The following is a 26246-nucleotide window of genomic DNA, read 5'->3' as shown; positions in this document are numbered from 1 at the left end:
ATGATCTCTTAATCATCGTCTGCACACGGAGTGGTAGATCCTTCAGGGAACACCTAGTCCCTCGTCGAGATTCGAGATAGCAAATCTCCCCGCTAGTACTTTTGGTGGGATATAATGGGGGAGTAAATATAGCTAGTCATTACCAAAATTATCATGCAATGTATATGAGAATATTATCAGTGACAATGTGAAGCTTGAAACCAGACATGAAAATGATTGATAAAAAGAATTGCTGCGATGTTAAAAAAATACTAATCAGTTGCTATTCCTTCATATATAATCAAGAAATAACAATCAGGGATACACTTCTTCTGCGATCTGTTCAAGCCACTTCTTCAAATCATCTGCAACTCGCTCTCCCATTGCAACATCACAAACACAATCCTGCCAACTGATACCACAGATAATCCTGCTCCCTTGATACTCATAAGCGAGATCATGAAAGCCGCACCCGTAGTCTCCGCACTCGATGCAAAGTCCACTTCATGAAGTATCCATGCATCTCTTCCTTCCAGATCAGCTTTCGCAGACGATATCTGACTCTCGTTATCGATTTTCGATTTCCCGTCGAAGGTTCCAGCATCTGTGATTGACCATGAGAAATGCCTGGGCTTTTGAGCCGTGTTTTTTGTTCGTTGTCGCCAGTTTCCGATAATCCTCATCGCTTCCGCAGAACCATTCTTCAAACCCCTCGCTATCTCCTTTTCAATTTCTGCACAGATACCTGCACTAATTTTCCAAATCTGTCTCAGCTGTCCGGGGGAAAGAAGTAAATCCTGATTACCATCCCCGGGGAGTTTATCGCGTAGCTGGGCTACAAGTCTCTCAACAAAACCATGTGAAACTGAAGTCTCGTAATTTCCCATTATTCTCTCTATATTTAATCCTGAATGCTTGGATCTCGAGGAAGTACACGTTATAAATCGTCGCATATCCAGCGTCGTACAGCTTTGAAATGCAGATGCTGTGTTCTCGTCTAACTGTGACGCTAGTGAGATATTCATGAGTGCGTGCAGAAGACTGATAAGTGTACTTTTCTTCTTGTGAAATGCGAGGTGAAGATCGGAAATTGTGGTTCTGGAGATGGAGAATGAGCGGTATTGGGTGGAGTATGGGATGAGATGGATGGGTGCCCAGTGAGCTAGAGTTAGTTTTTTTCGTGATGTAGCTGCGAGAATAAATGTTTGCCAGAGACTTTTGGCGAGGAAAGATATACCAGGAGAAAATTTATGGAGTTCTTCGATGGAAGGAGAAAGGTTTGGAACTGTAGGAAGTGGAATGAGAGAAGTTTCTATGGCGATATCTCCAATGTCATCTTGCTGAGCTGCCATTTTAAGACGTCGAAATAAATCTTCTTGGAAAATCCTCCCGCTGATTCCATCGCCATATACCTGATTCCATGTAAAGAGTACTTCCAGTAAATTAAATCTTTCCTGATACAAAACAACGATCCTCCACCTTGGCTCATCTTCAATTTCATGAAACTTGCTATCGATTTCCGAAAGAGTGAGTTTTCTAGAAACATCATCGAAATCCTCGGGTGTTTGTAAAAAGCGCCATGTGAGATGTTCATTTAAATGCGCATGATGTAGTTGTTCCCACGCGGGATTTTTAGAGTCGGCGTCGATTATCCTAGCTTGTAAAATTGGATGCAGGAGAAGTACTTCGATAATAGCGGTCTCGACAATACGTATGAGACGCTTGGGATGGGATAGGTAGATTTGAGGAGTTGTATAGCGACAGATGATAGATTTGTTGCGATTGCAATCTAGTGTATGAAGAGCTAGTTGGTAAGCTTCCCTGTGACTGTCAGTATGGATTTCTCGATATGGAGAAGTGGATATACTGACTTATTACCTAGTTTGCGGAAAGTTTTGATTTTTTTGCTATTATCGGCTGCTCTGGTCTTTGAGCCAGACTTGAACATTATGAGAACAAGAGAAAAGTCAAGATGAAAACAGGACTTTGGAGTTGGCAAAGTAGCTGGGAATTTCCTCGTGTATTATATGGTAGCGAGGGTGATACTTTTTTTTTCTGAGACTTTTGAGTGCGTACCTAGGTATATATACTGATGGCTAGATCGCGGCCTTTGAATTGTTGGCCAGGCAGTGAATTTGCACAAGAGAGTTGATAAAGTTTCGCGATATGGGTAAAGGTGAGCCGATACTTCTCATAGAGGTCGTACATCCGGTGTGTAGGAGCTACAAAATGAGATCATACCTTTTCCTTATTTGATGATCCTAGCGGCTTGATGCTTTGGAGTGGATTTTATCTTTTATATGATAGCAACTGAAGTGGAGGACGCCTACCACTTCTTCAAAACAAACTCGCTACATATATCGAAGCATCTCCTTGGATTCGGCTGTTGTCTCAACCATCTACCCACCTTACTATTTGAATCAACACCAGATTTAGAGTACGACGACCAGCCCCCAGTGGTGAGTTGATTCCGACTCTCTCTGTTTTTTAGACACGAATGATATATTAACAAGATTTGTTGTTGGGGGGGGTAAACTGTATTAACTAGATCAGGATCAGATGATGATATCTTGTAGTCAAAAAATCTATCTTAGATTAAAGTCGAATATAGTCTTATAAATCAGATAATGTTATTATTTTCTTAGTCTCTTAATTCGCTTTTCTATAATTATATCATTTTAAAACTGAAAATAAGTAACAAAAAGTAACAAAAATTAATAATAAAAATCAATGAAAAAAAAATTAATTAAAAAGAAGAATAATTAAAGAAGTAAAAAAGAGAAATGAAAGAGAATAATAAGAAATAAGAAAGAGGAATAATAAAGTTAACGAAAAAGAAATATTTCTAATAAATTTCTATTTTTATTAATATTCTCTTATAATCCTAAAAAAAAATCTTTCAATACTCTAGAACATGATCTACTAATTCAATATGACTACTAATAATCAGATATTTCACTCTAATTCAATTATTAATACGATATATTGTTCTTAAAAACTTCAAGTTCTTCTCTATAGTTCAAGTCTAAGTATCGGGATAGGAATCATGTGACTGTACTAGCGTTAGCGCTAGCGCCTTTCGATACTACTGCAAATACGTTTCGTAGCCTTATTAGCTTTTAGAACCTCAAGCAATATTACAACAGTGTGAATCATAGTACTATATTGACTTCACCATCCCCATGGTTATACCAACACTATAAGAGATATAATAATACTTATTCAATTTGAATGTCAGATAACTCTTCAAGCTATTAGGTAAGCTTACGTTGTCTTCTGGATCACGTTTTACTGTCCTCTACCCACGTGTTACTACACATACCATAACACTATTCACTCATCAATTTTGATATCACAAATATCTGTTTGATCAAATCGGATTTTCTTAATGGAATAATTCAACAAGACTCTGATATTCTCCAACATACGATATATATTGGATCTTCCTAAGCAGAGAGTTCGTCTATAGCTAGGATTCTCAAGCTGATGCGGACTGAAGCACCACCACTTTTGAAAACAGCCATATTTTCGACAACATCATCCCCCTTGGAATCTGTCTCAAGCCATCAATATCAGCAATATGGATGCTGTGATTGAACAAGGCAACGTAATGGCTAGGTTTACTGGTATGTAAAAGTCTATTTCACTTTCAGAGGCTGAAACCCTTTGAATGTCTAATATATCTACAGGGTTTGGTAATCTTCGAATGTGATGTCCAATACTCTGATCATACCAGATACACAAAGTTCCTGATAGCTTCTGAATATCCATTGTACTTTGAAGCTTTCGGGGTATTTTGAATTTCTCTAATCCTTTGATAACATTAGGTATCAATACAACACATGAGAACGTTTCCTTTCCGTTATTTTCGACATTTCCATTGGAGATTCGACGTCAAATCTGGAAGCATGCCCTAATAGGCCCTCATATTCACATTATATCTAGCCACGTGGCAACTCGCAGCAGGATTACGGAAATCATGCAAACATGCAAGGAGGCATATGATGAAGGCATTCAGCTACAATTTTCTCATTTCACATTTTGTAATTACGATTCGTGGGGTGACGAGAATTGCCATGCACAGCTTCCAAAACACTACATGAACCCAGACGCCGATATCATGTGGCTCGTTGACAGTTCTAAGTGTAAACTTCCTAGCTCCTTGGCATTGTATGAAGGACGTCCTCCATATCGTATGGTAAAGATCTTTGCTATAAATCATCAGCTATGGCACGATCCACGGCCGCAATGGGATAGCCAAGCAATGGGCTGGGTAGTGGGAACGTTATCCTTTCTACCATACCAGATGTGTGAGGAAATATACGTCGTTCTAAATGATGTTGCCTTTACCCTGGACCATGGGGTGACTTTCGTCGAGCCAGTAGATGGTCGTGATGAGCCTCTCTCCTCTCGAACATTTACCTCCCAAGGCTATGAGAAGCCTAACTCCGTTTTATTCAAAGAAGCAGAACGAAGAAAGAAAAATTTAGAAGACTTTAGAAAACAGCTCTCCAAATTCGAAGATGGTGATAGACTCCTTCCGCTCAAAATAACTCCAAAACATACAGAACTAATCAAATTGTGTTAGACCATCAAGAAAATATCAATGAAGATACTTGGTTCAATTATCCACCTAACATACGCTATGTTATAGCAAAACCAAGCGGACATCCTTCCTCATTTACGTGTATCAAGAATCAAACGCCGACGGTTGTTGGTCACAAATCTCTCACTCCACTCAACAAAGATTCATTGTCCGACTATCTCGAATTTCTGGTCTCGAATGAAGATGATGACATCTGGCTTCCGATGGAAAAAGACAAGGATTCTTATAATAGCGATAACGCAGAGGAAGACTTGTACGAAGACGATTTAGAGTACGATAGCAATGCTGATGACGGGGATGTAGAAAATGAGGAGGACCAGGAGGATATGGAGGAAGATATGGAGAATGATGAGAAAGAAATTGGAGCGGAGAACGAAGATCTGGGTACTAGCACGAGCTCGAATGCGGATCCCGAGGATAGAATTTTCCGAACTTTGCCTTTTAGTCCAGCTGTTGAGGCTCTTGGCTTTCAAGATTACACCCCATTTACAAATAATGGGGATGTAATGGTACATAACCAAATGCCATTCCCAGACTAAGATGATGATGCTTTATGATGGACATTACTATTCTTACTTCTATCTAATTATTGGGGGGAATTGGACATCAGCAGGTGTGGGAATATAATTACATACTATATAATTACATTCCATAGATACGGCTCATATGTTAATGAGACTTTTAACATCGACAAGATTCTGGAAACTGGACAAGTGTAAAGGATTGAAACAGGTCGAAATATAATAAATGCTTTCCGAAATTACTCAAAATCCTTGATTTCCGACTTTCGCATTTAAAGCTCAATTGGCAAAGGGCGAGTGTCGGGGAATTATTCTTATGCCTCATTTTTGAAAATTTCCATTCTTTTATCATCCCACAATCACTATTCTTTCCTGCGTTCATTCACCTACACTATCTAGAATAGCAAGTCAGGATATTCTATTACTCAAATATCTCAAGTTATCAAAGATATAGGAAGAGTAAAAACTCATTTAGCTATAAACTACTCAACGCACTATTAACCCAAGATACTTCTAATAATGTCAATCAGATTCCATCCATCTATGCTTAATCAGATCTGGGGTATCATTCGTTTCTGCAGACTGTCCTTCGTGCGCCTGGTACCATTCAAATTCATCAATCCTCTCTTCACATGATTACCAAAGCCATCCTCTACACGATTTAGCTCCACACAAGCATTTCTCACTTCCTTGCTCTCCATCATCCTTCCCATCCACATAATCGAAAGTCAGCTCCGTCATTGGTCGAATATCCTCAATCGCGAAGAAAGCCAAATCGTGAAGGTTCTTCTCAGAATAATCTCCAACACGCGCAAAGATCCTCATATTAGCTTCACAAGAATGATTGAAGAAACGACTAGGTCCGGCGTAAAATTCTCCATCGATAACATATGGATCACCGCGTAAAGTCTCATCGAGACTATCTGGATCGGTAAACTTATCGATGTTGAATAGGTAGAGATCTTTTCTTCTGCTGATAATTGCATTGTCGCGTCGTCTGTCGGCTTCTTGAGCGGTGATGATCTCGCCAATATAGCAGTCTATGAATGCACCGGCTTTGATGGGCACTTTGCTTCGGACACCTGTGGTTCGTTAAATTTTTGATTTTAATATTTAAAATTATATAAATCACATACCCCAACCACGATTTTCAGTGCGAAAAACTTGTAATGGTACGCGTCGTCCTCTTGCAACGATTCGATTATCACAAGTTTCATCACAAGCGCAGGCTTCATGACACTCGTAGATGGGTGCTTTGCTATCCAAAAGCTGCTCTTTCAAACATCCTTCGCTATTGCCCCCTGCTTGATATGCATATACATTGTGGTCTGGTAGATCAACCTCTGAATCTTGGAGACAATGGCAAGTCATTCCATGACAGTTGTGACTGCATTCACATCCAACTCGAAACTCAGGGTCGGCTCGGGAAACTCCTTCTCTGAGAATAGATTTTTCGATAAACGTGAAATCGTCAGGAAGAGTTAGGCTTTCGTCTTTGCAGACGATTGAGATTGGGTATTCTTTTGCATTAGAGAAGCTGCGAATTTGACACCAATGACAATCTTTGAGGGATGGCTGGAGAAGAGGAATTAGTTTTTGCTTGATTGTATGAGTTTAGAGACCAAATGAAAAATAAAATATTCAAATAATAAAGTTATTATAAGGTACTAAAGTGAGTCCAGACAATTGAAACCCCTTGAATCTGTTGGATCTTCGGGTTAATCTCTAAGATTCTCGAAAATCATCCGAGTACCTTCTCAGCCTTGGATCAATTCTGCGAATTCTCGTTGATCTATTCTCTTGCTCCGTACTCTACTTTGAGTAGTGAAAGCAGAATACTTGATTTAAGATTATTCAGCCTCCTATAACACAATATCACCCATCTACTCATGTCTCCCCGCCCTCACATAACGAATCCATGCCCACAAAAAGAAACATGTACAAGTACAATAACAATTCTCTTTCACCCGCCCTCGTTGCTACGATTCCAAAGCTCCATTTCCCACTCCCTCCAGCGTACCAACTCGCTGGTTCAAAGACTGATCTATTCACCCTCGATTCAAAGCCCACTCAGACTTCTGTAAACCAAACAAAATCACAGAACAAATAAGCAAACATAGAGCAAAAAAAAATAAGGACTCACCACCTCATGACCAAAATAATGATCTCTATACGTCGGCGCCATAGTATTCGAATAAGTATTTAACAAACGCGCTGCTTCTTTCAATTTATTCAACTTATCCCATTTCTTCATCATGACTGGTTCGCTTCGTTTGTCAATCTGTCTAGTGGAGAATAGATATTGATGAGATTGTTAATAGAAGCACACCTTCGATGCTATATCTTGAAATTGTATCTATTTGGAGTTTTGGAGACGAAAGTAAAGTGGATATATGTAAGAGAAGATTCCAGCTATCTATAAAAATTATAACTATTCCACGAAACTTTTTCCAAATCACAAAATCATTATTGTTTGCCAGTCCAACCTAATAATTCACTCAGTACCGTTTGCTCCCAGCGAGGTGTGCGGGTAGCTACTTCCCTAAAGATACACCACCAAGAAGACTACATATCCAATCAATCACCCTCGCAAAAAGCGGTCAGCATCTTCACTCACGGCAGAATATATTTTTATTTTCGACTCTGCTATCAAACCATCTTGAGATATCTTTACGCGGGGAATTTCACATACATCTATTTCTCCCATTCTCATTCCCACAACTCCAACTTCAACTTCAATTCCACCGCAAAAATGTCGACGGATATCAGGGATACGAAGTTAATTAAGGAATTAGCTGCAAATGGTATGTTCTATCTTCTCCCTCCTTCCCTACTACATACTTCCAACTCATCCTAACCCCCTTCCAGACAAAAAAACCCGCGACGCTGCCCTCCTCTCCCTGCGCACCTATCTCTCTGCCTCGCGATCTCTCACACCCCTCGATTATCTGAAAATCCACTCCGGTCTCTTCTACAGCATGTGGATGTGCGACCGACCCCTCCCCCAGCAATCCCTCGCCAATTCTCTCGCCTCTCTGCTTTCCTCTCTCTCCCCCTCCACCCAAGCACCTTTCTACACTGGATTTTGGGAAATTATGTCTAAAGAATGGGAACGCATTGATGTGCTGCGCATGGAGAAATTTTTGCTGCTCGTGAGACGCTATTTGGCGGCTGGATTTGAGGTTGTGGTTTCCGGCTCTTCTGGATCTGCTTCTGCGGGAAAGAAAAGTAAGACGAAAGGTGCGAAGAATGTTGTCTCGGATGCCGGAGAACAGATATTAGAAGTCTTGTCTTCTATTCCCTGTGGTTCGGGTCCCGATGCGCAACGCACACCGAATGGAATGCGCTTCCATGTAATCGATATCTGGATTGATGAGCTTGAGAAATTGGGTGTGATTGACGCAGCGAAGGAGAGTGAAGAGAGCGCGGAGAGATTAGAGAAATTGTTGGAGCCATTGAGGGAATTGGGAAAGGAGAGTATTAACAAGACGGTTAGGAATAAGTGCAAGGAGGCACTGGGGGATGAGCGCTTACCGGGGAATGAGAGGAAGGAGGGCGCAGAGGGAGATGTGGAAATGAGCGATGCGAGCGAGGGGGAGGAAGATGGATGGGATGGGATTGAGGATTAAGTTGAAGGGCGAATATCGGATGTCGAAAATACTAAGGAGCTGAATTCACGCCGAAAAACATTTCTTTGGGGGTTGAAAGAGGATCTATGGAAGAAATCCATGGCGTCTAGGTGTTATTTTGAGGTCATTCAATATCCAATGCAAAATTCCCTTCAAATTCAGAACTATAGTAGAATCCTAATATATATGATTTAAATACGTTTTATAACTGGGAGCTGATTAGCCTAGGTATTTATAAGAAAAAAAAGAATCGGAATTGGCTACTAGTGAAACCTTTCAATAATCTAGTTGTTCTAATACAATTCAAATAATCAAAAGCTTGAATGATTTGAATGATTTGAATGATGAAAAAGAATAAAAAGATTAAGATCTCTAAATAGCTTCAAGATTTATATTTTAATACTCTAGGAATAATGATTTCATAGATCCTAGAATTCTAAAAGCTGTATAGTATAAACATAGGTATAGGTTTTGAGTAGCATTAAAAATAACTATGAAGAATGCTAGCTAGTGAAGTGAGGCTGTTGTTATTTTTAGCTACAAAGGGCTGAGAAAAAGCTTGTAGAAAGAATTTCTAAGTTTGACAAAATATATATCAAGTCGCTGATGCGAACCAAACCAACCATCTTTGGGTATCATTTGAGGTCGACTATAAGTGCCACAATGTCTGAAAAGAAAATTTAAACGCCTTGCCCAGATCGTATCTTACCGAGAGCCCCTTTCCCATCCAATGCATACATAAAACCCCCGTGAAAATATGAAAAAGAAGTTCCAACCCCGAGCCAAGGAAGACTCAAACAAAACCCTGAGTCTCATACATATGTCCCGTTTTCGAGAGTACCGTACCCAATCCCTTATGTACCTCGACTTGGAATGGTTGAAAGGGAACCCTCTCCCCATCAATACTTATATACCCATCGCCTTTCTGTTTCGGAATAATTCTATAACCGAGGATTTTACGATACCACACGTCAGGAATATCAAATAATTTTCCGTTTTCCACTGATAACATCATCTTGATAGATGAAAGACGACTTATATCGCCGTTGATGCAAATGAGGTCCATGTAACCGTCACTTGGTAGAGCGGCGGAAAAGAAATTGGCGTCTGAGGCCATGTATGCCATCTGAATTCATGTGTTAGCTTTGTGTGATTCTGACATGCAGATCAAAGTATTAAAAACCCGAAAATCCTCATGATGTTCAAATTTTTCAATTTTCAAACTAAACGTAGGATTCTCGAAAATCGCTCAAGCCAAGGGATGAACTCACATTTCCACAATAGAAATTGCCCAATCTATCATAAGGAACCATTTCCCAGCCCTCCGGTAATTTGTCGCTCACAGTACCATATCTCAGCGGAGGCAATCCATCTTCCGTCCCACTACTGGCCGAAGCATCGTCATCTAAAAGGTATTTGTATCCTCTCCTCTCGCCTGCCGGTTCGTGATTGCTCATCTCCTTTCTATAATAATCTTTTATGCCTGGTTTGTCTTCTATCGCAACCTTGACAGCAACATCACAAGGATAAATTGCTTGTCCAATAAGTCTCTCTAGAAATCCATATGTAAATCGTGCACCTCCCATCCATCTCAAATGTTCGGTGGCCAAATCAGCTTCGGCCACAATCCCTACAGACTGAGATAGAAAGCTAATCTTTCGTGTCTCTCCTTGTGTGACCGACATGAGATCTAGAGGCGTGGGGATCCCCTTAATAATAGCCAGAGTAGCTAAACTCGCACTGTCCGTTCCGTTCAAATTCATACTCATAGCATTTCCACTCCCGCAAGGTACATGCGTCACTGCAAGCTTCGATAAGGCTCTTTTCGCATCGTGTCTCTTCCCTAGGCCGTTGAAAACTTCATGCGCCAATCCGTCTCCGGAACAGCAAACCACCATGTCATAAGCTTCGACATCCATATCCTCGACAATCGTAACCGCATCCCCCTGAAATTTCGTCTTTACCATGTCAATACTACAGTTCGCTGCCTTCAAAAGTGGTTCCACATCCCGATCATAGTATTTCTGCGCATTTCCCTTGCCACTATGAGGGTTCACCAGGACTTTTGCTCGTTTTGTTTGTTGTGATTCGCCATACGATCGATCTAATAATTTTCCAATCCATTTCTCGACTTGTTCCGTGGAATGTGATTCAATCGCATATTTTAGCTCTGTAGGTTGTACTCTCGATTTCGATGTCGGCGCAGCGTATCGAATCGCAAGCTCTTTCGTGTCCAATATCTCCGCCCAGAGGACGTTGTAGAAAGGAATTGGTCTAGTATTCGCAGAACCTGTGCAAGATATCAGTATGACGTAGATATACAGGAGACACTTAGCGGACTCACTCGAAGCAAAAGTCCAAAATCCACAACAAATTGCGCTCTCCTTTTCAAAAGCCTCGTCTACATTCCACCATATCAGTACAACCACTTGAATTTCCTTAAACTCCGACCCTCCAAACTCACCAAGCACAATCAAAGAGTCCGTTCCCAAGGTCAAAGAAGCATTTCTTCCTACCGTCAACGTTCCATCGGTCACAAACGCTTGCTCTCGCACATATTCGTCACTAGTAATTCCCATCGTATCGATAAACGGATGATTCGAATCCATAGAAGAAGCCATGGTCACCTAAACTGTGTCGATATCCCAAGCATTCTCTTGCTTTCTCTCTCTCTTAATATGATACCTCTTGTCTCTGTCTATCCAATCATAATATGGCAGCTATTGTAACGAGTGACTAAAGATGGTGACTGTCAAAATGTGTCATGCACAGAAAATGGGATAAATTTATGTTTAGGTTTCTCGAGACTGTTCCTTTGTTCACTAAAGGGTGGTTTGAAAGATTTATTAGGGTTATTTGTTAGTACTCTCTCATTTGGTACTTACAAATGCAAGGGGCCCATCACAGTTCCTAAGAAGCCGAGCTTCAAAACAAGATAGATGCACGGAACACAAACTTCAAAATTTCCGATCATTCAACCCAGTCATGGGTTCCCTTTCTTGATAATTGTAGATAGGATTGATTGTGGTGTACGGAGTCTCGAGGGAGTGTTTGAATTTCTGTCATTCATTAAGACGAGGGGTGATACGGGTCGGTTTATTACTATTATTATTATTATTATTACTACTACTACTACTACTACTACTACTACTACACTACCTACCGGGCCAAGGTACGAGGGTACTACCTGCTGCGTGAATGCTAGTTGTTTATAATTGCACTATTTTGTGGATATTCAGGTCCACCATACCTGGAGAACTAAAATTGAGTTCTGACAAGGTGCAGCATCCGGAGGTCTTTGATTTTGTCTCCTCGTTTCGTGTACCAACAGGAGCGGAGGATGTCTGGCATAGAGGCAAATCTCACATGTTAGTAGTTGGGCAGTAGCTAGGTAGTATGTACAAACGAGCAATGGAACTTCAATGAGAATTCAAAATATTTTATGGTACTCGAGTGATGCCTCTCTGGTTCTAGATAAAACTCCTTTTTGTGCCTTTTTTTGCGCAAAATCCCCCAATCATCATCATTTCAACGACCAAAATAAAAGGCAGGCTTACATGTAACAACACGAGTTGAACTAGATTGACGCCTTTGGTTGAGCCTGCTTCAGCCTTCCAGTGGCATCCTATTTTCCTCTTCATCTTCATCTTATTAGCAGTTGTAACTGTTCCCCAATGTCCGTTAGCCCGGACGCAATAAACTGACGCTACAGATTTTGCCATCATTTTTCACTTCCTTATGCAACCTCTACAACCTTATTTAGCCCCTTTAATGACCCCAAACTGAGCGCTAAACCTTGAGACCTGCTTCTGATACGAACAAATCCTGTCACCGGTCCGTCTTCGCCTTCTTTCTCGATGCTGAGGTTAGCAAGAGCGTCCTCCCCTAGCATTTTGTTAGTGAATCATCACACTTCGTAGTAGTATGAAGGATGTAACTTACCGAATACACTTCGTGCGTAAAGGTTAGCACTCAAGAACTGACAATCACCCTTTAATGAAGCCTCCGGAGTCAAGCAATTCATGTTTGTGCAAGCCATAAGTTGATCTAAGAAATCTCGTAATGTCTTGGCCTTTGAATTGATATTGACCTTGTTCTCCCACTCAAATTCTGTCCACATTGTACGGAATTGAGTTTCGGTGCATACAGCAGGTTGGATGTAATCCATAATATCGACATGCACATCATTCAAGATGACCACGTTATTCTCGGTTGAGCTTGCGCCATCATAAATGACATTTCCAAATATGACTCCAGTGTCTGTTGAAGAAACCTTGATGGTAGCTTGTACATTTTGGAAATCGTGTGGACCAAGATTTTGAGTAGTTGGCTTCTCCACAACCTTGAGATCTCCAAGTGTTGCAAATTCTACAGACAAATTCTGAAGAGTCTCTGTTGTTTGATTTACTAGAAGAACATCTAGAACGATATCAAATTGATGCACTGTAACATATGCCTCAGCGTAGACGGGATCAGAGAAACCAGTGAGTTGCACAACTCGGCTAAGTTTTGATGAAAGATCTTCTACTGAGGAATCTCCTCCAGTCGCCTTTTCAAGGTCTAGTTCGATCTCGTCTGCACCGTCAATCGTGTTCTTCTTTGCGAGCTGTCTAATTGAGACGACGTCATCGACTTGAACAGCCGATTTAGCTTTCTCCACTGCTTCCTTGGCCGCTCGCTTCTTCTCCTCTACTTGAACCATATCTCTGAATGCTTTTCTGGTATCCTGCAAGAACACGCTTTCGAGTTGCTTGTTCTGGGCCACCTCGGCAAGTGATCTAACACAAGACATAATCCTGTCAACCGAATCTTCATCAATTGGCGCTTTCACAAATTGTGATTGTCCTACACGAATGATTGAAATCATGATCAACATGGCCTCGGCGCGTAAGGCATTAGTTCGGGCAGTATCTGATGAGATTTCAGAGTGGCGCATGACAAGTTTTGTAAGGGTAGAAGAAAGAACAGAAGCTAAATAATAATCTCCATCGAGGATAAGTTGACGAAGAGGTGGTTTTTGAGCGGCCTTGACAGCCTCCAGCTTGGCTGTGACGGCAGATTGACTTGTGAGGGCGCTTTCAGTGGCATAAGTACCGTCTGCAAGGACTCTCCTTGAACCTGTTGGGGCTGCTTTTGAATGTCCATTGGTCTGTTCTGGCTCTTTTGGCTCTTGCCCATCTGTTGCTTCATCGAGGAGACGTTGTTCGGAAGCCAAGATAGGGATTTCGCCCAAGCTAGCTCTGATACGCCTCCAAGCATCTCTGATATCATTGGCCTCTAGAGAGTATTCTCCAACTATCCAGAGGGCCCCCCTGTACACTTTGCCGGCCCGAACCTCGCTTAAAGTTGACACTAAACGCTCAACTATGGATGGTCGAAGTTTGGGGAATTTCTCGACCACCTCCTTGACAAAGGAGATAACATCAACGGCTGATGTGTTATTGAAATCGGCGATGAAGTCCATGAGGAGATCAACAACGCTTTCAGCGACTTCTGAGAATTTAATTGCGCATTGATGTATGGAGTGAATCAGGAGTTGTCGATACTCGGCGTTCTTCTCATATTCCTGGTCGACAGTCTTCGACAACTCTTTCTTTAAGAGTAGGACAACATCCTCGACGTTCTTGCTAGAAACCATCTCCAAAGCTAGATCCAAAGCCTTCTTTCGTACATCGATGTCGGTGCTTGATAAAACGCGCAAAATCTCCATTGTCAAATCGTCTAGAACTCCCTCATTCTTCTGCCTTAACAAGTCCACCTTGTCGAGAACAATCAACTTAACATTGTTGTCGGCCTCCTTGATACTAAGTTCGATAAACTTCGAGGCTGCCGCCTTCACCGCTACCGGGTTATTGGTCAATGCTGTGAGAGATGAAGCAGCTTCGTAAACGACGGTAGAAGCGCCAGCTTCCAAAAGGTCGAAGATGAGTCGCAAGTATCGTGCCTACAGATGTTAGCAATGTTTGGTTCTATGATCGTGGAAAATACCTTATTCTGTGAGTTCTGAACTGCATCCTTTCTAATGAACTCCAGCTCCACAAGCTGTAGCAGCTCGTCTGCATTTGGAATGCCGTCAAAGACACTACTGAGATATGCCAAAGCCTTCTCATGGCTGATGCTAACCAATGCAGCAAATGCATTGCGCTTGCAGGTATGATCACTCTCCGTCTCCAAGAATGCGGCTATCAATTCAGGGGCATCTGGGATCAAACTCTCGGAGTGTTGGAAGATAGAAGCCACTGCAAAAACTGCGTTCTTACGGACATATGCATGACGATGCTCAAGGCATGCTTTGGTTGGGGCGAGACAAGGTTCAATCAGTTCTGATTCGCGGAGCTTACACAAAAATCGCAATGTGTTTCCTCTGATGTATTCATTGGGATGTTGGAGATCGTTTCTTATACCATTGCTGTGGCATATGTCAATACGAGTATCACAAGTTTTGCAGCTCAGGGTGGTCTTACCAAACCAAGATCATTTCCTGCTTGAGTTTCCCACTCGCATCTAACTTTGGGCATATTTCGTAGTAAAAGTAAAGAAGCTTCTTCAATGGTTTGTACTTCGAAGGCATAACAAATCGAATGATATGCATGAGTAATTGGGGCATTGGATCTCCATTCAGCATAACTGTGAGAATGCGCTTCATAGTTTCGACTTTACTCTCATCCGTCCCTTTCTCCAACTGCGTCCTCAAATCTGACATTGAAGGTACATCTGCGGCATTGTCCTGATGTACCAAGCTGTACGACTGTTCTAAGAAGGTCGCCATATTGGCTATATTTGAAGCTGCAGAGCTGGAAGGTGTTTATTTCGTTCTTGACTATGTATTAAGGGTGGATTTCTGGATTCGAGGTTATTTGATACTTTGAGGTTGTGGCAGATTGAAAGCTGGAGAAATCTCAAGAAGTAGGAATTGGAAGTAGAATTAATAGTAATTTAAGATAATGCGTTGGAAGTTACGCATCGAACATGCGTATTCTTGGGAATATTATCACTACTGTGTCCAGCTTTCTGGGTGCTGTGTTCGAAAGACTTAGCGTGGCCTGTTTCAGCCTTAGATTGTCAGGCACAAAATGGTATCCCCGCCAGATTCTAGCCTTAAGCTAAATTCATGACCGAATCTCAGGAAGCTATCAATAGCTTCAGCCTTCTTTATCAAACAGACAGCAGACAACACTAATAAAGGTCTCCGCCATTATGTCTACTCTCAACGAGCCCTTTTATATTCGCTACTAGTGAGTTAATATTAATTCCTGAGTATGAATTTGCTAATTTATCTCAATAGTTCTGGGCACCAAGGCCGACATGGACACGAATTTCTTGGTGAGTATTGATAAGTTGTTTACAATTTGCGCGGATAGTAACAATGGATTTAGAATTCGACTTTCGAGTCTTAGGAGATGGAAGAAGCGCATCCGCACGTTATGCCAACAATTCCAATTATCGAAACGATTCCTTGATCCGCAAAGAAAGTACGTGGTATTTGATGCTCTATGGATCTCTCTCGAACTGACTTTACGGTTCATAGTGAATATTAGCTCTTTGCTGGTTGAGGAAATCAAGAGGATCATCAAAACAAGTGAGATCATGAAGTAAGCTTCTCAAGTTCAAATAGCATGGCACGCGAAGCTTATATCGAAATAGGGAAGACGATAGCAAATGGCCTCAGAAGAACAAAGATGGACGTCAAGAATTGGAAATCAAAATAGGCAGCGAGGTTATCTCCTTCGAGGTATGCCTAGTTTCCTCGAGTGCGATATTATGTCACTAATCAAAACTAGACTGCCAAAATCGGATCTCTCGTTGACGTCACAGAATCTCAAGACCCAGAAGGCCTTCGAGTATTCTACTACCTTGTACAGGATCTCAAAGCATTGGTATTTTCATTGATAGCATTGCACTTCAAGATCAAGCCTATTTAAAGATTTCATTTCACAAAAAGGCCAGGGGAAGAAGGAGTTAGGCGTTGATTTATTTGCAAGACAGATGGATACCAATTGAGGAAAAGCCATTTGTTTGTTTACAATTCTAATGATACAGAAATCTACTCGGTTTTTGTCAAATTTTCAAATGTTATGAGATGATAGTGCTGCTGTGCCTGATCAGTCAAAACTGACCAAGATGGATGCCGACACACAATTCCTTCTGCTTCGTTGAGTTATGCTCGGATGAGGTAGCCACTTGTACCAGAACACCATCTCTAACTTCTAGATAAGGAAACTGTTCATCTATCAGCATAGGACGAGAAATTGATGAGTGGTAGAGACCAGAGAAATGGTCGAACTCTTGAAACACGGTTTGCGTCTTTGAAATTGATGTGATAATGTGATATAATACTCAAATTTATATCCTTTTGTGTGCCGTTCATCCTGTACATCGTGTAATGTTTGTCAGATATGCCAAGTTAAGTTGCGTCGGAGTTATTAAAAGACTCGACCATTACTGTGAACTAGGCCTGGCATCACTGCATGCATGAACATCTTTACCGAATCCCTTACCTGACAAACAACTTCATTCCATTTTCCAAGCACCACTTCTCTTGCAACCAAGGGAGCAAGCCCCGCAAGATAAATCTACTCCCATCAGTTGCATGCGCCAGCAATTCACCACGCATACGAATTCTGTAATCACTGAGCAAGTACCTCGGCATTCATCCAGACTAGTACCCTCAGATGTGCTGTCGAATCACTAATGGTACCGTGGACTCCTTTTGGGCTACTTTGGGTTGTTCATGCTTGCAAATACATGTGAATTACTTCTTTATGGGAAGGTACCAAATTATTGCCGATTCATGAGAGACCACTTCATCAATGGTACACACTAATGGTATGTGGTGGACCTTTCCAACAGTTCAATCAAATAATTTCCTTTTTTCCTTTTTTCCGGAGTGACACTGAAAGGTCTACAATGACAACATTGTAGAAAACGAACATCGAAAATTGGATCATAAAATGATCAAGGAAACTACTCAAGTTGCGTCTGAAGTCCAAATAAAGTATCGCCAGTACATGTCTTTTGGAGTATAAGTTGAAGGCACTGGCGAAGATGTTCTGGAAAGAATACCTACGTATAGAACTTGGAGTTCTTCATCACCTCCTGGGCATCCATCAATTAATCAATTTTTGTTCTTTTTTTGGATTCAACTTGCGGGGAAAAGCGGAAATTTGAAACTAAACCGTTTTGGAAATAGCTTAGAACACTTAACTCACATTTTAGCGTGGTGCGCCAATGACCGTGCTAGAGTTGCATTGCCTTTATCATATCTGAACATCTTTTCGTCTTCTCATCTTTTCATCATCTCATCTTCTCGACAATTTCAAGGCATTTCTTCCATTTACCCACATCGGTTCCATTCATCTAATCTTATCATCAATACATTGTTGTTCTAATACTTCAACTGTACTATCAATTTCTCTTTGACAAGCTTGGCTGGTGCCGGCGCGATTCAATGCCCACCCCTTCTCCAAATAACGAGTCCAGAGTTGGAGCTACGATATCGCACATATCGTGCCCCCCTGAAGATGACAGGTCTACTTGGAGCATACCAGAGATGGAAGGTACACACGATTCTCCGATTCTAGATTCAAGAGCTACACAACAACCCACACCTCCACCTCATGATTTACGAAGAGTTGATATGACACCGACTTCTCAAACTCATCTGCGAAACACCAAAAGCATGGATATCGATGATGAAGCAAATGGGCCCGATATATTATCTCCTGTCAGTGCGGAAGGAGATAAGCAGGATGAAGCTGAAATGCATACCGCCACTAATCCACGGATTCCATCGCCATCCTTAGGTTACGATTTTTCGAACGTTAGAGTTAGTGCAATTAACTTTGTGCCGATGCCTTCAAACCTACTAACAAAATACAGATGTTACCATCGTCACCATCTTCCAAATTACGACCGGGTAGCAAATTTCATGGCACACAACAATCAGAACGACAGGTTTATGACGTACAGGTCGAAATTAAACACGTCGACATGAGAGAATCATTTTTGTGTGGATATTTACGCATTCAAGGTATGCGAGTGTTCAATATGGCACTGAAGTCTTTGTACTAATCGAATACTTTGTCAACAGGCCTGACCGAAGACCACCCTACTCTTACGACCTATTTTGAAGGTGAAATCATTGGATCAAAATATTCATTCTTCACCCAACACGAAGATTGGGGGTCTACAGACAAAGTCGATTTAACACACTGGGCAAAGTTTCAAGCCTTCCGCCCTTTTCAAAAGTCTGCGAAGAAAGGAAACTGTCATATACCAAATCTAGCACAACGAGATAATATTTTTATGAGATGGAAGGAACACTTCCTAGTTCCTGATCATCGTGTTAGGACAATTAGCGGTGCAAGTTTCGAAGGCTTCTATTACATTTGCTTTAATCAGGTTGAGGGAAGAGTTAGTGGAATATATTTTCACGCGAAGAGCGAGAAGTAAGTCCTGGAGGCCATTGTAAATTGTCAACTTGGAACCGGGACACTGATGCTAATATGATTCTTAGATTTCAACAGCTAGAGTTGAAACATGTTGAGGACAGGGGGTGTTTCCAGGCAGTGGAGTTTAGATGAATCACGAAACCCCGACTATTTAGCCAGCATTTCATGAATCTCCCAGCGCATTTGAATATATCAGGAAGGTTTTGTTTCCTACGACGAAAAGAGAGCAGGTATACGGAGCACGGTGTTAGGGATCGAGGATATGATTTGGGATACAAGGGTGCGTGCATACAAGTGGAAGGATATTTTGAAGGCTCGATTTACCATCGTCACGGGCAGCATTGGATTATGATAATTACCGATGTTATGGGCGATATATGAGATGAATCGCATACTTGCATGATATTCAAAGAAGTTATTCTGTAATACCAATGCCACAAGTCGGATTCGACTGACTACTAAAATGATAATGATCAGTCGGGGCCAACTGTTGGGCTTGGGAGTCTTGAGCATTACCCATCATATGATCTGTCAAGCCAATTGTTGGACTAAACGTGTACATTGATCCTTGGTATTAAACTTCGAAACTTATGATGATGAATTTCGGCCGTCTAGTCCACCATGGATACAGGATCAAATAGTATCTCGAGCTTCTGTTTTAGTATACCGATTAGGCTCTTCGTGTATCGTGTGATGTGGGGTTTGAGATTCTTGACGGAGTAATACACGATGATGCTCGAGTACGAAGTATACTTCGTACAAAGTATCATTCCGATTTCCAATAATAATCCCGGGCGAGGCTCGTAAATTCTCCGCTCTTATTTGTACTCTGTACTCTGTACTTCGTACATCGTTAATAATTGGACCCGCTGGCGTGATACTTTGACTCCGCCATTGAAAGCCACTGTGATAGATATGCATGAATGCCTCAGGATTGATTCCGATAACAATTGATGATCCGCTAAGGTTATCGAATAATAATAATCTCGTAAAGCGTTTATCGCGATAAAACAAACATCTCAGTGGGATTCTTCAACAAGCCCTTCTGAAAAGAAAAACAGAGACTTTTTCGTTTCAACAAACGAATTCATTAATATTCTGTGATCTGTTCTATTGATAATAAGTCATTTGAAAGGTATCTCTGCTATTAATATCTTCTTCCGCATATCTAATATTCAAAACTTATCTACCACCCATTCTCATCAACTCGTCGCATTCCAGCAATAGAAGAAGATCTTAAGATGGATTTTGCACCCTACCAAGCTTCCCCAGAAGAAACCCGCGCTCTCTCTCCACCACCACGTACCTCGACCTCTTCTCCTCGTCAAAGTATCTCGCCCATTCGTAGATCTTTCAGTCCCGGAGTTCGAAGCCCAGCATTCCTGCAGAGTACTAGTAATGCTGCTGCGAAAAATGGAAATTTTGCCCCAAGTACCACTCCAAATCCATGGGCGAGAGAACGAGAGAGAGATGGGTATTTTCCGACTATAAACACTGGAGATGGGTATCATGATGTGGAGAGCGGAAGGATTGGAGGGGGATATAACGTTGGGGGAAGTGTGAGTGGAGGTGCGGGGTATGGTGGGGGGAGTAGAGACGGTTTACATGAGTTTGAAACGAGTCTTCCGTTGAGGTTAGATTATGAAGCTTGTTTGGCTTATTTGCTTTTGCCGCCTGCTGGGGGTGTATTGCTTTTGGTTCTGGAGAGGAAGAGTGATTATGTGAGGTTAGTCATGAGAAATGGCTTTCCAATGGGAAGGGAAGGTCTTCATGTGGAGAGGCAGTATGATGATTGCATGAGACAGTGCTGAACAAAGGCAACAGGTTTCACGCTTGGCAATCCGCTTTACTGTTTACGGCTATGTTTGTCGTACATTTGATGTTTTCCTGGAGTGAGTTATCCCTTATCTGCCCTAAGACATGCAGGAATTTCTCCAGAGAAGACTCAAAATCCTATGGTTTGAGCATTGGTATTAATGTCAGACTTAGGCCTATTCATGTCATGGTTATTGCTCCTAGGAGACATCAGTTTGATAGTGTGGCTAACTAGGAGAGCATATCTAGATGGTAAGTTTTCTATCTTCCTCTCTACCTCCCTAACTCTATCTTCATTTTATCTATATCGGTAAACATACTCCACATCCAACTTCACACATCTAACCCCCCTAAAACAGCGGATACACTAGACCGATGCGAAGTCCCGATTTTTGGAAGAATAGCTAGTAGTATACTAGACGACGAGTAAGAACGATGAGTGAAGACGATTATCGAGGACGACGAATGTTTACGCGAAGTTACGATACCATCTCTTTCTGGGAGCGAGTTTTGCTTCACATTCCTGAGTTAGCACGAGATACCCTTTGTCCTTGTTGTACAACTCTATTTTTACATCATCTTCTGAGCGTATACGAGATGGAAATACTGAGGATATCTATGCATATCCTTACTTAATATCTAATTCACAAGCTTGATGGTCTGGTTTAGATTCTTTCTGGTGTGTTTGAATGCATGTTACAAGGGCTGCATGTAAGGTTAAGCTACCTAGATACATCATTCCAGTTAAAACCTTATGATAGGAAGTATATTGAATCAATAGTTAGTTATCCATAAATACATTCTACAAATGATTCAAGTCGTTTCTGTTCATCGTTTTCTCACAAGTTATTCTTCCCTCTCCTCATCTGATTTAACTCATGAAGTGTGTCCACCTCAACTTCATTTTCAAAACCACTTCCCAGCGTCCATGTTTGATATATCACACATTGTTAACCCAAGGAATCCCCTCTGTATCAAGCTTTTTAGGGGAATAACATGAATGTCTAGATTTCCAGATGAATTAAATTCCGCCTTTCGTAAAGAGTAGTCCTGAAATCAACGTGAAGGAGTGCTCAAATTGATGCAAGAGTCGTTTTGATCAGACTGTAAGGTTAGAGTAGTAAGATACAATGCTGGTTGATAATTTCAAGCACGTGGGAATTTAGCGCGTGCGAGGAGATAAGATTGCCGTAATCATTATTATACTGTTTTATGCGAAATTGAACTCTGGATAATGGAGTGAAATTTTATGGTTTTGGGAGTTGTAGAGATGGTGATTTCTTTACTCATTCAAACTCATCTACACTCCCGGTGAGCTTAGACTACTACGCATAACCTAGCAATTGCTATCAAGCACGTGCCAATTTACCTCAATCTTAACCTTGAAGTCTTTACTCATCCCACCGAGCCCACCACGTTTTGTCAACTCGCAATTTCAGTGGTCAGCATAATCTGAGCAACATCAATAAAAGCCTCATAACCAATCGAATGAAGCACGCGACATTGATATCGTCCTTGAGGGGCGTGAACGTCGCAATTGATCTTCGATAAAGTTGCGCAAAGACATGAGATTGTTTCCGATATCAGTTCTAGCTGCCGGATGAGCTAGTCTTTGGAATTGTTCGAAGATATAATGTAGGTCGTGTTACAGCAAGGTCAAATCCCTTGGGTCTTTCTCTCCTTCGTTCATTATCCTCCAATTCTCTTGATTTCTCCGAAGTTGAGTGAGATTGTTTTATGGTTCCTAACATTCGACTACTCTCAAGCTCTTTACAGAGCGCCTCTTTCTCAAAAGTTCACATTTTGCCATATTTCAGTCATTTCCTATCCATATCTTGAAAGTATTTGCCTCAATTTGAGTCAAAAGGGTCAATTTTATCGTAATACGCGGTAGGACCTTCTCTATTGAGCACAAGACCAAGTCAAGTTACCTAAATACCTCATTTCATAATGCCTCGCCCAACTCATCCTCCTACTCCAGCTTCGTCAACAGAAATCAAGGGAAAAGATGGTTCGAATTACTCTTCACTACAGATGTCATTTGAACTCCCTCCTCCTGCTGTAGCAGGAGTGGAATCTCGACCAACCAGTTCCTCTACCCAAGCATCATCTGCCTTCTCATATCAACCCGCTTCCCCAATCTCCCCAGCCATTCCTGCAAGTGAAGCTGTGAAGCTTCGTCGAAGACCTGTTACACAGACCACTGCGAAAGATTCCTTCGCATTACCACCTCCGCCTACTCGATCCCGAAAGATTATACAAATGAAACCTCGAGGGCAAAGTGATGAGGCAATGAATACACCTGCAGAGAATACGAAGTCGGGTGGGAAACCTACCTCAAATACGCCCAAGAAGAAGCAACCCTCCTCAACAAGTGTGGCTGGACGGAAGATTGCACGGAAGACTGCACATAGCTTGATCGAGCGTCGTAGGAGGTCAAAGATGAATGAGGAATTTGGTGTATTGAAAGACATGATACCGGCTTGCACGGGAGAAATGCATAAGTTAGCAATTCTACAAGTGAGTAGTAGATCAGATATCCCACCAATTTTCACATGCTAATATTTAATAGGCATCTATCGATTACGTGAGATATCTCGAAGATTGTGTCTCCAAGCTGAAGGCCGAGAATTCTCGGGGTAACTTCTCTACAAGCACTGGAGAATTCACCTTACCGCCATCAGCACATCGTGGGAGCTATGATCCATCACGACATGATTTTTCCACACGTGAATCAGAAGAAGATACAGAAATGGCTGGTTCAGAAAATCTATCTAATCGTTACACAACACCTACACCCCCATCCCAACAAACATCGCCCGCCATGCTTCCACAAGATTCCCGTCAAAGACAAGATTCATATTCCTCGTATTCGACAGATTCTCGTCATTATAGCATCAGTACCTCATCAACCACATCTCCCGCTCTAGGTGCTTCAGTCTATGATTATGCTCGAAGTATTGCGTCGGCAGGATCGGCACTCACGAGTCCTGCTCTCATACCGCAAAGAGATCAAAGGGACATAGATGAGGAAGCAAGCGCGGCGTTGTTGATGCTTAATTCAGATCGTAGAGGCGCGAGTTTTAGTGGAGTTCGAGGAATGAGTGTGAAGGATCTACTGAGTTCCTGAGCAACACTACATTGTTCGAATTGTCACTTTCATTTCTGTTATCGAAGGGGAGTTCTGAAAATGGAAGACAATAGGTTATTGACTCCACAAAGGCGGTTGGTCGGGTGTTTAAAAATTCTAATATTTGGTTGGAGCTTGTGTTGAAATAAAATTAAGACTTATTGACATGTATGCAGACTGCTCTGAAATTAAGACATCTGTCAGTTTTGGATAGTTAATAAAGAACTGACATGATGAGGCCTTGAAGACTATTAATAACTCATTGTGGCAATAAGGATATGATTGCAAGATGCCTACCTAGGTATGAAAAGACATGTGAGGATGAAGACTACTCAGGATGATGCAAGTGTTGAATCTCTAACCGTAAGGTAGACATTCAATTATAGATCTTAATATAGATAATGAAACTACAATACTGGAATAGATGATTGATTAGCAGAATAGAGTACATGTATCCCTCAACATAGATAATGAATGAATATTTTTTATGTTCATCTTAGAACAGGTAGATGAGAATACAATCCCATGATAAATGATTTAACTCATTATCTATCATATCATCCCATACCTAACATCAACCAGTCCCCCGATTCCTCTTATTATACATATACATTCATCAAGATTATACTACATTGTTCTCTCCTCATCTTTCCTGATTACTCCGCATCTAAAATAAACATGTGGTCTCTTAACATTAGAGAGGAATATTTCATCTCTCGATATGAGAAAGGAGTATTTTCCATGATCCATAGTTTTTGAGTAGATAGATGAATAATAAGAATGTATTTCTGTAATGGTGTGATTTATGCATAGAATCGAATGGATGTAGAAGTGAAAGATGTTTATATTTGAATGTTTTCTTTTATTCTTTATTCTTTCGTTGTGTTGAGTGGTTGAAATAGATTCTCGAAAGAAGTTATGATTGAGAATGATTTATATGCAGGTGTATGTATATACTTAATATATGTTTATCTTTAAACATTTCTTGGTTTGAGTATTGTAACATTATTAAATAGGTATTGAATGTTATGAGGAATAGAATATTATATATAAATGAACATAACATTCTATTATAAGGATAAGACTTAAAGAACTTGAATCATATAACTTGGTAGATAGTGATCTGTGTAGAGTTTGATATATGATAATAGAAGATCAAGAAAAAAGGGGAAGATAGGAGTGTAAGGAAATGAAGTTCTGAATATATACTTGAGGGTTATCTGAATGAGAAAGAAAAGGAATAGGATTGTGATGTAAGATTTGTAAGATATATATGAATGCTTATGTAGATTTGAATAGGTGTATTATAATTAACTATATGGAGTGGGTTGGATGAGATTGTATGAAGAATTATAGGATAGGTAGTAGAATGATTTGAATAATAAAGAAAAGAAGATGGAAAGGGAGGGAAGAAAAAGAGAGAGGGAGAGAAGGATATTGAGGTAGATGGTACTACTGACTAGAGTATTAAAGGGGAGTTGAATAGTGATGAGATATGGAATACAGATGAATTGTTTTATTGATATTTTATGAGGATGAGATGGTAAGATAGTATGAAAATGATATTTGCATAGTTAATATACTCCTCGACTATAAAAAGATATCAATAGGTACCTACTACATCATATACTCCTCAATTGTAAAAAGATATTAATGCCTACTACTTATACGGCTAGAAGTTATATCACTCGAAAGTCACATACATATCCTATAAGGTAGTAGAATAGTAAAGTAAAACATATCGAAAAAACTAAGGGGGACCCCTTGGGGTTTGATAGAATCCTCATTCGAAGATGGGTCTTGTTCAATTCACTTCCACAACATAGTAATTCTGAACATGAGCGATCTTGGGTTGAGATAAGTACTTCATGAGTCATTCTATACTTTGGATATTGAGATGTCTTATAATGGCCATTTGACATTCTTCTACTATCTATGTGATATCTTCCCGCGTCCACTTGACGTCTGGCCATTCTGTAGCGATCAGAATGGGATTTGCGATATCCAACAAGCGATTGGTCACTGGTTATTGCTAAGAGAATTTCAATGTAGATGTGCAACAAAAGGGTACAATCCCGATACCGGTATGGATTTGGCGCAGATGTTGACGATTTG

The 26246-nt window shown here is 40.9% G+C and overlaps 10 protein-coding genes across 10 annotated transcripts; 6 read left to right on the top strand and 4 right to left on the bottom strand.

Moving 5' to 3' along the window:
• Positions 1 to 335: 335 nt before the first annotated feature.
• EAF01_001649 (uncharacterized protein) lies at positions 336 to 1927 on the bottom strand (the record flags this gene model as incomplete). The annotated part of the gene is made up of 2 exons (XM_038909899.1): positions 336 to 1800; positions 1851 to 1927. The coding sequence occupies 2 exons, from the start codon at positions 1925 to 1927 to the stop codon at positions 336 to 338; spliced, it is 1542 nt and encodes a 513-aa protein (XP_038774711.1).
• A 1632-nt stretch (positions 1928 to 3559) lies between these two features.
• Positions 3560 to 5124, top strand: EAF01_001648 (uncharacterized protein; the record flags this gene model as incomplete). The annotated part of the gene is made up of 3 exons (XM_038909898.1): positions 3560 to 3605; positions 3807 to 4505; positions 4568 to 5124. The coding sequence occupies 3 exons, from the start codon at positions 3560 to 3562 to the stop codon at positions 5122 to 5124; spliced, it is 1302 nt and encodes a 433-aa protein (XP_038774710.1).
• A 456-nt stretch (positions 5125 to 5580) lies between these two features.
• On the bottom strand, positions 5581 to 7291 carry EAF01_001647 (uncharacterized protein; the record flags this gene model as incomplete). Its single annotated transcript, XM_038909897.1, has 3 exons — positions 5581 to 6188; positions 6243 to 6681; positions 7250 to 7291. The coding sequence occupies 3 exons, from the start codon at positions 7289 to 7291 to the stop codon at positions 5743 to 5745; spliced, it is 927 nt and encodes a 308-aa protein (XP_038774709.1). The 3' UTR covers positions 5581 to 5742.
• A 567-nt stretch (positions 7292 to 7858) lies between these two features.
• On the top strand, positions 7859 to 8921 carry EAF01_001646 (uncharacterized protein; the record flags this gene model as incomplete). The annotated part of the gene is made up of 2 exons (XM_038909896.1): positions 7859 to 7910; positions 7975 to 8921. 2 exons carry the CDS (start codon positions 7859 to 7861, stop codon positions 8733 to 8735), a joined length of 813 nt encoding a protein of 270 aa, XP_038774708.1. The 3' UTR covers positions 8736 to 8921.
• A 607-nt stretch (positions 8922 to 9528) lies between these two features.
• EAF01_001645 (uncharacterized protein) lies at positions 9529 to 11356 on the bottom strand (the record flags this gene model as incomplete). The annotated part of the gene is made up of 4 exons (XM_038909895.1): positions 9529 to 9861; positions 10007 to 11025; positions 11080 to 11136; positions 11200 to 11356. 4 exons carry the CDS (start codon positions 11354 to 11356, stop codon positions 9529 to 9531), a joined length of 1566 nt encoding a protein of 521 aa, XP_038774707.1.
• A 1115-nt stretch (positions 11357 to 12471) lies between these two features.
• EAF01_001644 (uncharacterized protein) lies at positions 12472 to 15504 on the bottom strand (the record flags this gene model as incomplete). The annotated part of the gene is made up of 4 exons (XM_038909894.1): positions 12472 to 12620; positions 12678 to 14679; positions 14724 to 15144; positions 15200 to 15504. The coding sequence occupies 4 exons, from the start codon at positions 15502 to 15504 to the stop codon at positions 12472 to 12474; spliced, it is 2877 nt and encodes a 958-aa protein (XP_038774706.1).
• Positions 15505 to 15862: 358 nt separating this feature from the next.
• On the top strand, positions 15863 to 17094 carry EAF01_001643 (uncharacterized protein). Its single transcript, XM_038909893.1, has 6 exons — positions 15863 to 15970; positions 16021 to 16058; positions 16112 to 16207; positions 16264 to 16327; positions 16380 to 16467; positions 16517 to 17094. Exons 1-6 carry the CDS (start codon positions 15933 to 15935, stop codon positions 16655 to 16657), a joined length of 465 nt encoding a protein of 154 aa, XP_038774705.1. The 5' UTR covers positions 15863 to 15932; the 3' UTR covers positions 16658 to 17094.
• Positions 17095 to 18183: 1089 nt separating this feature from the next.
• EAF01_001642 (uncharacterized protein) lies at positions 18184 to 19318 on the top strand (the record flags this gene model as incomplete). Its single annotated transcript, XM_038909892.1, has 4 exons — positions 18184 to 18561; positions 18615 to 18765; positions 18826 to 19183; positions 19252 to 19318. The coding sequence occupies 4 exons, from the start codon at positions 18184 to 18186 to the stop codon at positions 19316 to 19318; spliced, it is 954 nt and encodes a 317-aa protein (XP_038774704.1).
• Positions 19319 to 20427: 1109 nt separating this feature from the next.
• Positions 20428 to 21431, top strand: EAF01_001641 (uncharacterized protein; the record flags this gene model as incomplete). Its single annotated transcript, XM_038909891.1, has 4 exons — positions 20428 to 20912; positions 21011 to 21078; positions 21176 to 21253; positions 21361 to 21431. 4 exons carry the CDS (start codon positions 20428 to 20430, stop codon positions 21429 to 21431), a joined length of 702 nt encoding a protein of 233 aa, XP_038774703.1.
• A 1520-nt stretch (positions 21432 to 22951) lies between these two features.
• Positions 22952 to 24131, top strand: EAF01_001640 (uncharacterized protein; the record flags this gene model as incomplete). Its single annotated transcript, XM_038909890.1, has 2 exons — positions 22952 to 23521; positions 23574 to 24131. The coding sequence occupies 2 exons, from the start codon at positions 22952 to 22954 to the stop codon at positions 24129 to 24131; spliced, it is 1128 nt and encodes a 375-aa protein (XP_038774702.1).
• Between the last annotated feature and the right edge of the window lie 2115 nt (positions 24132 to 26246).

This window comes from Botrytis porri, assembly GCF_014898465.1.
Source record: "Botrytis porri strain MUCL 3234 chromosome Unknown BPOR_002, whole genome shotgun sequence".
Taxonomy (NCBI): domain Eukaryota; kingdom Fungi; phylum Ascomycota; class Leotiomycetes; order Helotiales; family Sclerotiniaceae; genus Botrytis; species Botrytis porri.
Note: the sequence above shows the minus strand (reverse complement) of the source record. Positions and strands in the feature narration are given on the sequence as shown.